Source organism: Simochromis diagramma, unplaced genomic scaffold, assembly GCF_900408965.1.
Source record: "Simochromis diagramma unplaced genomic scaffold, fSimDia1.1 OVJJ01000228.1, whole genome shotgun sequence".
Lineage (NCBI taxonomy): Eukaryota > Metazoa > Chordata > Actinopteri > Cichliformes > Cichlidae > Simochromis > Simochromis diagramma.
In genome coordinates, this window is record NW_024386873.1 from 375,185 (window position 1) to 391,008 (window position 15,824).

The following is a 15,824-nucleotide window of genomic DNA, read 5'->3' on the forward strand; positions in this document are numbered from 1 at the left end:
CTCAGCCCACCGAGCCATGTCCTGCACTTTAGAGCAAACTGTCACATTTTACAGCTTTCATTAAAAACATCCGAGCTCTGAACAGTTCCCTGGTTATCTGATGAATATCTGATGATCTGCACTGATTGTAACTTTGTAGATTCATGTTTTTGTTTGTGTTAAGCTGCTTCACTGTCATCACTCCTCTGCAGGGTGCCTCCTTGGTCTAGCTGTGGCCCGTGTGTGCAGCAGGGAGCCTGATCGCAGCCTGCTGTTGCTGTCGGGCTGTTCCTCGAGCTGTTACCACCCCCTCCGCATCCGTCATTCCTCAGGAGTCGCTGATGTTTACTGAGGCTTTGGCTGAAGCGTCGTCTGCTCATTAATCTCCCTCCTTTCAGGATGCAAAGGTCGTGCCGAGCCTGCAGGTGAAGCAGGGTTGATAAAAGCATCAGTGTGTTACAGGTTACATTTTTCCGTGACCCCCCCCCCATGCCTCGCCCAGCCTCACCTTCTGTTTGAGTGACAGCTCTTAGGCTGCAGGAGTTATAAAAAGGAGGAGAGCTCTGCAGCTCTTCACTCTGCTCTCTGTCGTCTTCAGCTACAGCAGGAACGCAGCATCGACCATGGCCTCCTTCACCCGCTCATACTCCCGCTCCGTCAGGTCCTCCGTGGGCAGCAGCGGCTCCATGAGGGCCAGCAGCGTGTACGGTGGAGCTGGAGGCTCCGAAGTCCGCATCTCCTCCTCCTCTGTGGGTGGAGGGCTCAATAGCAGCCTCGGCGGAGGACTCGGCGGAGGCTACTTGTCCTCCGTCAGCTACAACGGTTCTGGCATGGACGACAGCCTGATCGGCAACGAGAAGTTCACCATGCAGAACCTGAACGACCGTCTGGCCTCCTACCTGGAGAAGGTGCGCAAGCTGGAGAAGGCCAACGCCGAGCTGGAGCTGAAGATCAGGCAGTTTGTGGAGAACAAGGTCGGCCCCTCCACCCGGGACTACACCACCTTCTTCGTCACCATCAGCGACATCACTGCAAAGGTAAAGCTTCCTCACCCTCCCTCTGACAGCTGGTCCCACAGGTGCTCTCACCTGCGCTGCGTTTTTAACCCTCTGTTTATTTCATGTTTACGTTATTTTGAATGATGTCACTGCGAGCTTCGTCCTGTTCCTTTGAACGTCGTTCATCATGATCTTCAGGATCTGTTCCTCTGCAGAACTTTAGTTTTCTACACTCTCTCCAAGCTGTGACACAGAGCGCCCTCTACAGGCCATAGCCAGGCTTTACTTCTCACTCATCTTCAGTTTGTTTCTCACAGAAACACTTTGTTAATGTTTTTCCTCCGGACTCGCTGAGCGGTCCTTGGTTGTTTTGAATGAAGCCTTCTTTCCAGCTTAGATCTTTAACTTTCTGCTAACCTGTCCTTCAATGAAGTCATCAGCCCCCACGGTCACATCTTTTTAAATCTGAGGATTACGCTGGCAGGACGCTGCTTTTAGTTCATGAAGGGACAACAAAAGGCTTCATTCAGCAGCGCTGCACCTCACCCCGCATCCGAACAAAACGCAGAAAGAGCTGCAGACAAAGGTAGCAAATCTCCCGTTTAACCGGAGCGGTGCCTTCAGAAATCAGAGGACTGAAGGATGTCTGATCTAAAATTAGAAAAGAGAACATAAACCTACATACTGTTGCTCAGTTAATACAAACTAAATGTAAAATAATGCATTTATACAACTGTCAAATCTAATCATGCAGGAAGTCTCCAACTGGGTGAACCAGCACACAGTCTGAGGAGGTTTTACTTTTCTGATCTGAACCTCAGTCATCTCTGACAATCTGGGTTTTCCTCCCAAAGATGAATAAAGTCTGTTTTAATTAGAATAAATTTTTGGTTAATTAAAAGTTCTGAAATATCTGGAAAATGAAAAGTGAATAAAAATGGAAAATGGGAAAGTATCACTGCTCTGTCTGATTGGTTAGAACTGGCAGGGGGCGGGGCAGTAATCAGTAATCCTGTGGCCCCGCCCCCTGCTGACTTTCACTTTTATCTTGATTAAGAAACATGACCTTGTGTTTCCTGTAGTACAAACACTCTTCAAAGTAAAAGACCTGCACTGCATCAGTAATTACAAAATAAAAGCACCTTAATGTGGATCAATAAAGTTTGATCTTCATCCATTATGATGTTTTTTGTCTCCAGATTCAGGAAGCCACCAAGAAAAACGGAGCCATTCACCTGAGCATCGACAATGCCCGGCTGGCTGCTGACGACTTCAGGACAAAGTGAGTCTGCAGGAACCCGCAGAGCGGGTTGCAGTTCCTCTGACGCCCAGCAGAGGCTGCTGCAGCCATCAGTCCACATGTCTGAGATCACGTGCTACTTAATGTTAGCACATAACTTCGCATTATGTTATTCCTCCCCACTGTCGCCACGTGGTGCTAATATGAGATGTTTTGGGTTCTCGAGACAAAATGAGGCTTCAGGTGGAGACATCGACGGAGCATCGGTGACGTTCTGATAGAGTTGCCAACTGGGAAATTCCGTATAATCAGCAAATCTGGTTCATTCTATCTGCAATGTCACACAGTGCATATTTACACTGTGTTGTGTCCCTTATTTGATGGTTAAAAAATTGGCAGCCCTAGCTTCAGATGATGCTTCGAGTCTCCATCAGCAGCAGCAGATCAGAGCGGCGCGTCATGGTGAACATTTGAAATAAAGCATGCACAGGACCAGGATCTCCTCTGATATGAGTGTCATTGTTAATACTCCTGTTACTGCAGGGGAAAAGGTCCAATGATATTAGGAAGTTTGAACAGCAGGTGGCGCCACAGCAGCTCAGATTGAATCACTGAGCCTCACCTGTGATCCATCCTCCTCATGCAGGTATGAGAATGAGCTGGCCATGCGTCAGTCGGTGGAGGCTGACATCAGCGGGCTCAAGAAAGTCCTGGATGACCTGACGCTGGCTAAGAGCGACCTGGAGATGCAGATCGAGGGCCTGAAGGAGGAGCTAATCTTCCTGAAGAAGAACCACGAGGAGGTGAGTGTGAGAGTCAAATCAGTGTTGTTGCCTGTGGAGTGTGGAGTCAGATGCTTAAACACAGATTTTGTTCTTTTACTGTAAGAAAACTTGTTTTTAGCTGAACTTGAGTGTGTGTGTGTGTGTGTGTGTGTGTGTGTGTGTGTGTTTGTGTGTAGGAGCTGCTCGCCATGCGGAATCAGATGAGCGGTCAGGTGCATGTGGAGGTGGACGCCGGTCCACAGCAGGACCTCACAAAGGTCATGGCTGAGATCAGAGAGCACTACGAGGCCGTCACCGCCAAAAACCAGAGAGAGCTCGAGTCCTGGTTCCAGACCAAGGTACCTACCACCATGACATTACTTCCTGTGACCGCAGACGTCTTCTGTGTATTAACCTGTGCGCGTGTTTCCTGCGCAGACTGAGACTCTGAACAAAGAGGTCATCACTCAAACCACCTCGCTGCAGACGTCCAGGTCAGAGGTCACGGAGGTGAAGCGCACGCTGCAGTCTCTGGAGATCGAGCTGCAGTCCATGTTGGGCATGGTGAGTGTCACATGACCTCCATTCTGCAGCTGGAGGAGCTTCAGGTTGTTCACTGTAAAAGAGAGAGGGGCGAGCTGTGAACAGAGGCGGGCGATAAACGTCCGATGAACTTCAGGCTGTTTCTAATCTTCTGTCTGAACACTGACGGGTCACATGAGCCGAGGTTTGACTTAGACTGAAACCGAAAGCAGAGAGGAAGATCAATAAAAACTAGGTTTTAGGATAGGAACGGCTGAGATGAGTCAAATCTGAATAAGGGTCTGACTGCAGGTGTAGCTTTTGATCAGCTGACCTCACAAACGCTGCGTTCCTCTGCAGAAAGCGTCGCTGGAGGCCTCTCTGGCTGAGACGCAGAACCGCTACTCCATGCAGCTCTCCAGGTACCAGATGCAGGTGAGCCGCTGTTCATCCTGAGCTTGCGGGTTGTAACTAAGCACGCGGCTCTTCGGTCTCACCTGTGACTCTGTTGTCCTGCAGGTGATGTCGCTGGAGGAGCAGCTGACGCAGCTGAGGTCCGACCTGGAGCGGCAGGGGCAGGAGTACCGCATGCTGCTGGACATCAAGACCCGGCTGGAGATGGAGATCGCTGAGTACAGGAGGCTGCTGGACGGAGAAGCCACCAGCAGGTGAGACGCGCGCTTCGATGAGTGAAGCTGAAGCTAATGGGCGACGCAGACGCTAACCTGTGCTCTGTTCTGATTGGTCCGCAGTGTCACCACCAAGTCCTCGAGCACCACGACCAAGCGGGTGGTGACGGTGGTCCAGGAGGTGGTTGACGGGAAGGTGGTGTCCTCCTCTTCCTCCACGTCCTCCTCTGTCCTAACCAGCTGAGCCGCTGCAGACAGCCAATCGGCGTCTCCTCTCAGAGTGCTGACAATAAACCGAGAGTCTACATAAAAACTCAGAGTGTGTCTTTATTTCAGCGCCAGCACAGCTGACCTCCACGTCTTTAAGCTCAGAGAAGAAGAGCGCTCAGGTTTCCTCCAATCAGGGAGTCAGAAGCATCAGAGTAACCTGCAGCGTACCTGCAGTGCATTCTGGGTAAAGTGTGGGACAACTGATTATGTTTTTCCTTCTGGGTCAAATGCATTTTTTAATAAGGTCATTTTTTATATGTAAAGCATTCGGGGTACAAAGTGGCTGAAAAACCTGAACTGAGAGTCAGGTGAGCCCAGCAGGTGTCAGTCTGAAGGATGGTGCTGCCCCCTGCTGGGCCTGCACAGTCATGTTGGCGTCACTGTTCTCGCCCTTCATTCGAACTTTATTTAAACCCCTCGGAGGGTTTTGGCAGCAGCTGCAGCGACTCTGCAGGCTGCTTCATGCCCCGCACCGCTGCAGCCTTGGTTTCCTCCCATCATGCCTCAGGGCGTCATTGCTCAGGTTGAGTTTAGTGGCTCTTATATAAATCAGAGCATCAGGCAGCAAAAATATGATCGCATAAAAAATGCACAAATCAAACATCATTAGTTTGACCTGTTTTTATGCTTTTTTAATAAGTTTTTGTATTTGTTAGCGAAGTCCCAGCACAGCTGTACCTGTCACCGTCACGAGGATTACTGAAACCAACGCTGGCTCGATGTCCACACTTTGTTAAGCAAAGCGCTTTATGGCTGTAGCTCAGGCGGTAGTGCAGGTCATCTACTGATCGGAAAGTTGGTGGTTCAATTCCTGGCTTCCACTAGACTGCATGCCAAATGTCCTTAGGCAAGATGCTAACCCCAAATTACTCTCCATACTCTGATGCATCCATCGGAGTATGAGTGTGTGTTAGTTAGAAAGCACTCAGAAAATGTGCTGGAGTGAATGGGTGAATGCACAAAGTGCTTTGAGTGCTCAGAAGAGTAGAAAAGCGCTACATCAGTGCATTTACCATAGGAAGTCATCATTTAAAAGCCGTGAGAGGTGAAGGATGAGCAGGTTTGCACTGTGTTGTCATGTTTTTGTGTTTCAACACAAGTTTTTCATAAATAAGTAAAAGTAGAAACACAAAATCTCCTGAACACAGTCGTCACGTTGTGACTGCAGCAGTCAGTGTCGATCACACACACTCACACTCGTTTACAGTACTTATGAGGACCCGGCCTGTCCTGATAACCAGGACTTAAAACCCCAAACCAACTTCAACCTAAGACTAGTTCTAAACATAAGCCTGAATCCAAATATTCGCCCTCACACGGCTCTGGAAAAACGACGGGTCTTTATTTTGGAGAAGTTCATTTCCCGGTTCTTCCCCTCCACAGTCCCGTTGTGTGTGTCACTATTTAGAAGACGCTACACAAACAAAGATGCTATCACCCAATTTCCATGAAACTCGCACTTTATCAAAACGTGTCCTGACAACAACAGCGTGAGGAATCAGAAACCACCTCAGTGTCCAGGAAGTCTTATCCTGAAAATATGATAGAAATAGAAAAGCACCTTCAGAGACGACCTCTACATTTAACAAATGTTGTAACTTTATGTGATCATCACAAAGTGTCCAACACATCGAGACTTTCTTAAAGTCTTTCCCTACCGTGTTCCTGCTTTGGCACGCTGGTTTCTCCCACATAAAAGCTCGACTTTAACATAAATACGGTGACTTGAACACTGGTTTCAGTCACCCTCTGGCTCTGTGTGTGATTTTACTGCTTTTGCCGTTCTCACTGCATTTTAAAATGTTCCTCAAAGTCTTGGCTGCGAACTCGGTTCCCATAAAGGAGGATGTGAAAGAGCACAACACAGAGTGACACTGAGGTTTAATGGGCAGGTTCAAACATCTATCCAAGTCAACACACGTCAATAAAACTGCTCTAAAAATAGCGATAAACCGAGCGCCTGCTGTAGCTGCTGCTTGGCACCGAACACGTTTGCATCTCTAATCTGATGCTTGTGAACTCATAATGACAGTTTATGGGAGTCGGCCTGCAGCAGTGTGCTGACCTGTGCAGCACTAACACGACTTCAACACAGCGTGACAGTTACAGTGTCATTAGCACTCCCACGCCGCAGGCCTGAATTTAAATGACTGCGTGCTCAATATAAACCTGCCTCCTGCCTCGGAGCAGCCGAGCGTGTTGCTAATTAGATCCAAATTAGCTGTGAGATGTTTCACAACTGTTCTTTCCTGTTGACTCGGTGAAAACTTGGCATCATATTCAAATCTCATCAGGACAAAAACATCTTTAATGACGTTTCTATTTCCAAATCAACACTTTCATTGTTTTGCAAACATTTAAATTAGAGGGAGCATTTTTGATTGGTTGGCCATTTTTATTTTATGAAAGAAGTCAAACTCTTCAACGATGCCAACGTCAGGTTTTTGTTTTAAAGAAACTGTTGGACTAAATTTGACCTTTGTCACGTTTTCAGAGAGAGAAACGTTTCATCATCACCAGGTGACGTCTTCAGTCTCAGCTGACTGCAGGTTTCCAACCTTATAAACAGGACATTTGCATAATGACTGGAACCAGCCCACTGAAGGAACAAAGGGCTGGGAGGTCACCTTCATCATAATTATGCAAATTCTCATGATCATTGATCAACAACCACTGATCAATATCCATGAGTGCCATTCACAGAGAGCTGGGGAATGGCTGCAATCACAGCATGTAAGATGGTGACAGATGATTGAGCATGCATCAGGAGGTTTTAGTTTTGGCTCATGTGATTAGGTAGAGGATCAATAGGGGGTCCACGGCCCTCTTGGGGACACTCCCATAGGGCTTAAACTTCCCAGGGAAAGTTGAGTTTCATGTTCTCTACACCTGTTCCTCTCACTGTGGTTAATCTCATTGTTGGAGCTGATTATACAGAATCACCGGAGAATAACCTGAAGGCAGCAACGATTAACACCGATAGGTGGGAGAGCTAGGGTTGCCTACTACCACAAACTGCCCTTGAGCAAGGAACTGAACTCAAAGTGGCAAACGTGGCTGACAGCCAGACTGAAGCAGTGCTGAGCCGAGCCCACGTGAAGCTGCACCATCAGTTTGGTTTCGCTGGTTTCCATATTTCTATCTGCTCCTCTCGTTCACACCAGCCTGAGGTCAGTTCTGCTGATGCTTCACAGTTACTCGTCCAGCTCATCAATGCTTCACATGCAGCAAGTCCACCTCTTCAGCCCACTTAGGCTCAGCTGTAGGCTCATGTCTGCTTTTGTTGTTGGAGAGATCATCTAAAAGGTAACAGTTTCTCACATTGTGTTTGATCAGCATGTCCCAACGTCAGCACACCAGTGACACCTCCTTGGTACTTCCCAACGGACCGACCTTTAACAGACGAACTCTAAGGCCAAACGGTGGTTTTGCCACTCTAAAGGTCGTCTACCTTTTTAATGCACACGTCGAGCCTGCAGCTGAACATGATCTTGAAGTGGCAGCTGGTCATCTGGTAATATGTTAAAACCTTAAAATGAGGCGAGCCAGTTAAGCTACATGAGACATTTCAAATTAAAATCACCTGAACTGATGGGAGTCGACTTGGACACTGATGCTCTTGTTCTGAAACAGCATCGTGTTGTCACCGAGCTGTGGACATGACCCGGGACCCGTCTCTGACCTGAACTCATTGTTGGAGCTGTTGGTTTGGTTCATCCTGAGATGGTCTGTCTGTAAAGTACATCTTTGTACTGTGTTTTACCAGGAAAGGTTGTGAGTCTGTTGGCTTCGTCCCCCCAGCAGACTGAACCTGCTGCCGTGTTCAAAGAAGTGTGTGACAATTTCTTTTAAATTAATTTCAAATTAAACCTGAGTCGACATTTTGAAGTGGAAGATTACAAAACGAGACCTGGAGATGTGACTTTCATCAGTAATAGTTCATAAATGGGCTCACACATGCCTGCAGGTTTGCATATACAGAAATATGAGCCTGTAAATCAGCCGTGGTGTTTTCAGCTGCAGGGCTCGGGCTGGTACATGTGGCAGCAGATCTTCAACTGCCAGCCACATCCACTTCTTGTCATTCCAAAGATCAGACCTCATTTTGCTGTCGGCCACTTTGAGTGAGTAATCGGTGCAGTCGAAGCGTTCCCCAGACTGACGCCTGAACACGAGCCTGAACATGGACCGCACAGTGCAGCGATTCAGAGAGAAACATTATAAAAGAAAAAATCAAATCAAATATAAACAGACAACAGAGTGATCAGCGATGCGGTTACAGTGCCGTACCAAGCTCTGACGGGAAAGTGACTCGCTGTGTTGTCCAGCCACTTGATAAAATTCTTGGGTTTTGATCTCGGAGGTTTATTTGAAATGTGCTGGTTGTGTCTTTGTGGAGATTCAACCTGTTGACAAAGCTACAGAGTTTCTGGTCGACCTTTGTGTGGCCACTCGATTCAGGACACGGTGGTTCTGTTTTGGTGACTTATTGTGTTTGATTTGGGAATATTGGAGCTTAACGGTCCTTTGGACAGGACTGGCCAATCACGACTCAGTTATTTTGTTATGTATTATTTCTTGACCACACGCAGAAACTCTGTGATCTCGTCATGTCTCACGACTTCTTGATTTTGACTTGGAGCAGTCTGCTATTATTACATATATGTTATAAATATATAACTCCACCTGATGAGTAATGAGCAGGTGGAGTTATTGCAATCAGTTCGGCTTTATATTTTAAATCAAACTTCATGACCTAGAAGCTCGCGTGACTTGTAAACAAGACAACAGAGGGTCTGCTGGGTTTCTGCAAACCCTGAATTATACTCAGTGGAGCCTGAAACACATTACTGTGACACGTCAGAAAATGAAGCACAGGTTAGCGATCTGACCTGAGGACGGTTTTACAGTGGTCACCTCTGGGTTGGTCTTTGCATGTGTTGTGAGAGCTCTTTGTCTCGATGTGCTTCATTTCGAGGTTTTAATTTCGTCTCACTCATCTTGCTCATTAATCTGAAAGTCAATCGCAGACTTGTTGACAATAAACTGGAAAAGAGTCCTGATAGTTTTGTTTGGGTTTTTTAACATTTATTTATTGGTTTTAACCGGTTTTACATGATACACCATGAACATACAACAAAAACAACATAATAACAGAAACAAAAACAAAGCAAACCATAACAGAAGGGAAGGGCAGATATAGGGCTGTTCGATATAACGATATATATCAGATGACGATATAAAAACGTCTGTCGTTTCATTTCATGCTACCGTTTGTTTCGTGGTGTCACAAAATAAACTGTTTACGGCAATATTTGTTCATGGTTCTGATGTCACTCTAGTTATTATTAATTTCTTAAAGTTCTCTCTTATATTTAATATAACCACACTACAGACGGACAAGCCCCTGTTTTTATGCGTTGTCGTTAGCAACAACGACGGTAACACCATCGCGTGTCCGCTTGTTTATGTTCCACATAAACGTTTCACAATAAAGCTCAAGATCCTGTTGAGACTTTTCAAAATAAACTGAATCACGTGAAAGAGCAGATTATTTACAGATGAGAAGTAAAAAAGAGCCGCCAGGTGCTAAAAAATAAAGCTTAGACTCAGACGTTAGAACAGGCTTCTCCCCGCAGCACGCCGTGTAATAAATACAAAGAAAACGGCGCCGTTACAACTTATGTCTAAAAATGTATCGTTTCATGCATCGTTAAAACACTCGACTCCAGCTACATGACGCGCAGCTGGAAACACGTCACGCAAGTCGAGCTGCCCGAGATTCACAGAGTTTACAGAAAATGTTACATTTTTGTGATTTATATCGTTATCGGGACGATAGATGTCTTATATCGGGATATGAGGTTTTGTTCATATCGCACAGCCCTAGACCGATATACAAATCAAGTTAGCACTTCAGGCCGTTAAGTCCACAGTGTGCACGTTGCAGTTCTCCAAAACGTTGTAGAATTTTGACCATATCGCCCCAAACTTGTACAGTTTATTTCTTAATGCATAAGTTATTTTCTCCATAGTTCGTATAGATGTCAGTCCATTAAGCCACTGAGTTAGTCCACATATTTTTTGATTTTTCCAACACATAGCAACACAGCGCTTGGCTTCCAAAAGTCCAGTCGTTAACAGAGCTCTATTGTTTGCAGCAGGTACAAAATTATTCGGGTATATATTTAAAATACATATTTTAGGATGAACTGGAATCACATCACCAATGATTTGACTCAACAGATTTATTACCTTTTCCCAAAAGATTTTCACACGTGGACGCTCCCGTATACAGTGAAATAAAGTGCCCCTGTCCACTCCACACTTAATACAGGAGTCTGGGATGTTTGAGTTAAAATGATGCATTTTTGACGGAGTAAGATATTGTCTTGTTAACCATTTATATTGAAGTAGTCGAGATTGCACATTAATTGTCTGACTCTGGGCCAAGGAGCGTGATTTATACCACTCATCGTCAGACATGTTCATTTGCAAATCATTCCTCCAAGCCTCTAAAATAGACTGTGTTGATTCTTTGGAATTTTCCATAAATAATTTGTTTATTGTTCTTTCAGCCTGAGCCTGTTTAATACGCCAAGCCAGTATTTTACTTGCTTTTTCACCCTGTTCATAATATGACTGTTTCAGTCTTAGTAAACTTTTAGTAGCTTTATATAATGACAAAATATTAAATTTAGCTCTGAGTTTATTTAACTCTAGAATTCGAGCATTAGATTTGGATATAAATATCTCTTCCTCGATGTCTTTTATCTTTTTCTCCAAATGAACCAGTTCCATCCTGGATGCTTTATGTTTAAAGCTTGTAAAACCGATCATTTGCCCTCTCAGGAAAGCTTTAAAGGCCTCCCATTTTATAGTCGCCGTAGTTTGACTTGTGTTATAAGCAAAGTAATAATCTGTTTGCTTTGTATTCTAAGGTAAATAATGGTAAGTTAGGTAAATTTAGTTGAAACAAAACGGTGGAGTGACCTGATATGACAACACTATCATACCAAGATTTAGTTACCATGGGTACCAAAGATGCAGAAAGTAAGAAATAGTCAATTCTGGAAAAGGTGCCATAAGTGCTAGAGTAGCAAGAGAAAGTAATCATATCCGGGTGCTTGTTTCTCCAAGCATCAACTAATTGAGTTCAGTCATAAATGGTAGTACTTCCTTTCTAGACTGCTTATGAGCTGAATCGACTCCAGTTGATTTATCAACACTTGGATAAAGTGTGCAGTTAAAACCCGGCCATCATCTCTTTACAGTAACAATGTTATCAGCAGTTAGGTGGGTCTCTTGTAAAAATATTACTTGGGCTTTAATTTGTCTAATTCAGTTCATAACTTGTTTCAGTTTAACCAGTTTATTCAGCCCTCGAACATTCCTGGAGGTTATGTTCAGATCTGGAGCTGTCGGCATTTATAATAGGAAAGATGTAGACATGTACAAGTCTGCCCTGAAGATAAAAAAAAAACAAAAAAACCCCTAAACAAAGCAACACAATAGTGCAAAAGAAAACAGGTGCACAGCGCGTAACATTAGAACACCAAGACGAACTAAAACAAAGTACGTTTGTGATTCATACTGGTGTGCACCCGATCCATCCCAGTTTAAACAGGCCCGGCTAATGTTCACAGCCGATCCATCCATACCTTGCAGAGGAGCAGACAGAACAAACAAGCAAACAAACAAAAGAAAACAAAGCCGCTCTCTAATAATAAAACTAATAAAGTAGAAAAGTTAACTAAGAATGGATGGTCAGATATTATAAAATAATAACAGTGAATTGCCACCACAACGAAAAAGAATTAAATCAGGCCATGACACTTCTATGCTCAAAGTATATTTGAATTATATGGCCTGGAATGAAATTACCCTTAAATCCAACATTACAATCATGACAACAGAAGCTTTACCGGTAAGTGAGCATTTGCCTTTCAGGTCGTAACGTTCTCTTGTCCATTTGGCTTGAGCTGTTGTACATATGAACTTGCCTCAGATGGATTAACAAAAATATGCCGGTGCCCTTGAAAGGTTATCAACATCCTTGCTGGGTAGATGAAGCCAAAACGGAGGTCCGGGATGCGAAGTGTTAACAGCTGTTTTTTTATCGGGTCAAGCAACTTTCGTTGTGTTGGATTTACTTTTGACTTTGAAACATCCCGGGGTCTCCCGATTCTGTGGGCCCGCTCAATCACTATGGGTTCTGGGAAAGATTGAATCCCAAGCACCTCTGGGATCCACTTAGTTAGGAATCCACACATATCTTTGCCCTCGTCTCCTTCAAGCAGGCCCACCAAGCGAATATTATTTCTTTGGCTATTATTCTCCAGCTCTTCTACCTTGCGTGTTAGTTAGGGGTGCAACGATACACAAAATTCACGGTTTGGTTCGGTTCGATACTTTGGTGTCACGGTTCGATATTTTTTCGATACAAAAAAAATGTTCATGCCTTTTTAATTTGTCATTTATTAAAATTATAAATATATATTTTAACTCAAAAGTACAGTTTTTAAATTTAACCCTAACCCTTGTGCGTGTTTTTTATTTTGACAGCGAATGCGCACCTGCGGACCACTTATGTGCAGCCCTGGTTATTTAGCTCGTCATATTGCAGCCACAGAAATTATTTTGTCCATGAAACCATAAAGCTGCACTTTCTTTTTGCCTTATAGTCTGATTTGTCATAACTTCTCCGTTTTGTGGTAAGCTTTTCTTTGGCTGTCACTTCTTCACCCTGACCTGTCTTATTTGGCTCAGCAGAACTGAAATGCTTTTACACATGCACTCACATAAGCTCAGCGATTCTCTGCGCGATCAACCTCTCACATGTTTAAGCTTGCTGCGGGAGATTTCACTTGTCATGTTTGCATAGTAAGCTAACGATTGATAAGACGATGTCAGAGGAATTGGTGCACAAATTATCATCACTCACAGATCAGTGCTGTCGCTCTCTATACACAGTTCGCACGATTGCAAAGTGAAAGCAAAAAACAAGCGCAAATTCAAACGCGATTTCAATATGTCACATATTGACAGTAGCTCACCGATGCCAATGACATAATTACCCAGCTACATTTCTGAAAGAATGCAAAAGCATTGACATATATTTTTCCTACAATAGCCCGACGGGCAGGGCAGAGATAGATTTTGGTAGCCCGACTGAAAAAAATCGCTAGCTCCGGGACGTCGGGCTAGCGATATTGCAAGCCCTGTATCTGATTGAGGAATCACTCATCTTTGGAAAAGAGAGTTTATTACAGAGAAATGTCTCAAAATAAAAGCTATACTATCCGCTTCTTCTGGGCTATATTCTCAGCAGCATAAGGAGAATCATGTGCTAACAGCTGTCTAAATGACTCGGCTAAAGTTAGTAGCATGCTTGTTGTTTTTGTCTTTGCACTAGGATGATGTCAGCGTAAATGTGCAGTCATATTCGTTGTGTTCCCACTAGTGCTTTCAGGTTGATCTCGTTGAAATGACCTTAACGCCACAACACGGCAAATCTCCATTAACGAGCTACCGCCGATCGCCCCGTGCATGGGGCTAGACGGCCAACACGTTAACGAGCTAACTGCGCTAACACACTAGTTCCCACTAGTAATTGAGCATTGCATGACACATCCAACATACTGTTATACTTTAGTCCATGACTCGCTTACCTTCAGGGTCATATGTCACATGAAAACCAAAATAATTCCAAACGCCAGATCTGAATGAGAGTGGGGGAGGTCCATGTTGCAAGGAGAGCTTAACTTCTGTCTCGCTAGCTTGCCCTGCGCTCTTCCTTCTGACTATGCTGTCTGTGTTGAGCGCTCAGTGGATCTGCGCTCGACAGTGCAGCCTAGGCGGAGTAGTCGAACGCAGATTCACTGAGCGCTCAACACAGACAGCATCGTCAGAAGGAAAGTTGATAAAATAAATTACAAATGTTGTATTGTTCGATACATATGCGTACCGAACCGAAAGCACTGTATCGAATGGTTCAATATCGATACGAATATCGTTGCACCCCTAGTGTTAGTGTCTCCAACTTCGTTTCCAAAGTATTCGTAGCTTTCACATGTGGATTACAAACTCTCCAGGCATCAAAAAGGCCAAGATCTAAGTCCACTGTAGCCTTTGCCATTTTTGAAGGTGGTTGAGATTTTGGTGGATTATAATCAGTTTCAGGACTCAGACCACAGTTATAATCCCCACCAATTATTACGTGATTGGGACACACAGAGGAGGTTTCTGCCAGAAGGTTTGAATAAAACAATCTATCAAAAGTATTTGGTGCATAAACACTTCCTAATAGAATCTGTTCCCCATATAAAAGTGGAACAAATATAGGAGCTGGGACCAAGGGGACATCAGTCAGTGGCAGACGGATCAGCAGGTAATGTCAGTTTGGGGTAGTGACAGGGCGATGTGCGGGAGTGCTGTACGCCAAATGCCAAATTGGCGGACAGCAAACGGCGTCCCCAGGCGTTGAGGTGGAGCCCGTCTGCCCCAAAAAGATGCCTCCTCTCCCAGAAGGCATCAAAGTTGTTAATAAAACCCACGCCGTGGGAGACACAGGCGGAGGAAAGCCAGGTGTTAAGGCTGAGCAGCCGGCTGAAACGGCCTATCCCTCTGCCACAGGTGGGGGTGGGCCCGGAGATAAAAACTCACCTGCAACTGACCAAGGAGGCTGAAGTAATCAGAATAAATCGTTGTCTGTATCCCTTACAATAGTATTTAGAGTGAACGGTAGATTTTTATGGATCAATATTGCAACGCTTCTACTTTTAGAGTTAAAAGAGGAATAGTAAATTTGTCCCACCCAATCACGCTTGAGTGTGTTCAGAATCTGTGAGGTGAGTCTCTTGCAGTAATGCAATCTGCACTCTATTTTTTTTGAGTGAGGAAAATATTTTGCGACTCTTAATAACGTGATTAATTCCCTTGACATTGAGAGTTTATGTTACTCATTGTAAAAGCTGTCAGTCACTGGACAAAGATTGTCAACCCGAAGCAAACAAAAAAGACCCATCACAATAAACACACTGTAAAAGATTTAACCCATGGGCTGGACTGGCCGTGAACAAAACCATCATAAACGAATGGCAAAGACCTTACACACACAACAAACTGCATGAGAATATAGGAATTAGGATAAACGTCAAAATATCACAAACCAGAAACAAAAAAAACCAAAAAAAAAAAAAAAAAAGCCACCCACTGGGTGGTATTACAAGACCAGTGTAGCCAAAAGAAGTTTCACTCCACAGGAGAAAAAGAAAAGAAAACACCCCCGCTTCCCAAACCTGAATCAAATCGGGTTACTGTCAGTTGTGAAACAAAATTAAAGACTGAGTAAACAATCAGTACTGTATACTAGATATTGGCCCTAAAGCCACTTTAGGTACAAAGAATGAACAAATTTCTA

General features: G+C 44.5%; 1 protein-coding gene across 1 annotated transcript; it reads left to right on the forward strand.

Moving 5' to 3' along the window:
- The first annotated feature begins 539 nt into the window (after nucleotides 1-539).
- LOC120733511 (keratin, type I cytoskeletal 13-like) lies at nucleotides 540-4,446 on the forward strand. The gene is made up of 8 exons (XM_040031769.1): nucleotides 540-1,016; nucleotides 2,177-2,259; nucleotides 2,864-3,020; nucleotides 3,179-3,340; nucleotides 3,420-3,545; nucleotides 3,864-3,938; nucleotides 4,023-4,171; nucleotides 4,256-4,446. Exons 1-8 carry the CDS (start codon nucleotides 603-605, stop codon nucleotides 4,374-4,376), a joined length of 1,287 nt encoding a protein of 428 aa, XP_039887703.1. The 5' UTR covers nucleotides 540-602; the 3' UTR covers nucleotides 4,377-4,446.
- The last annotated feature ends 11,378 nt before the right edge of the window (nucleotides 4,447-15,824 follow it).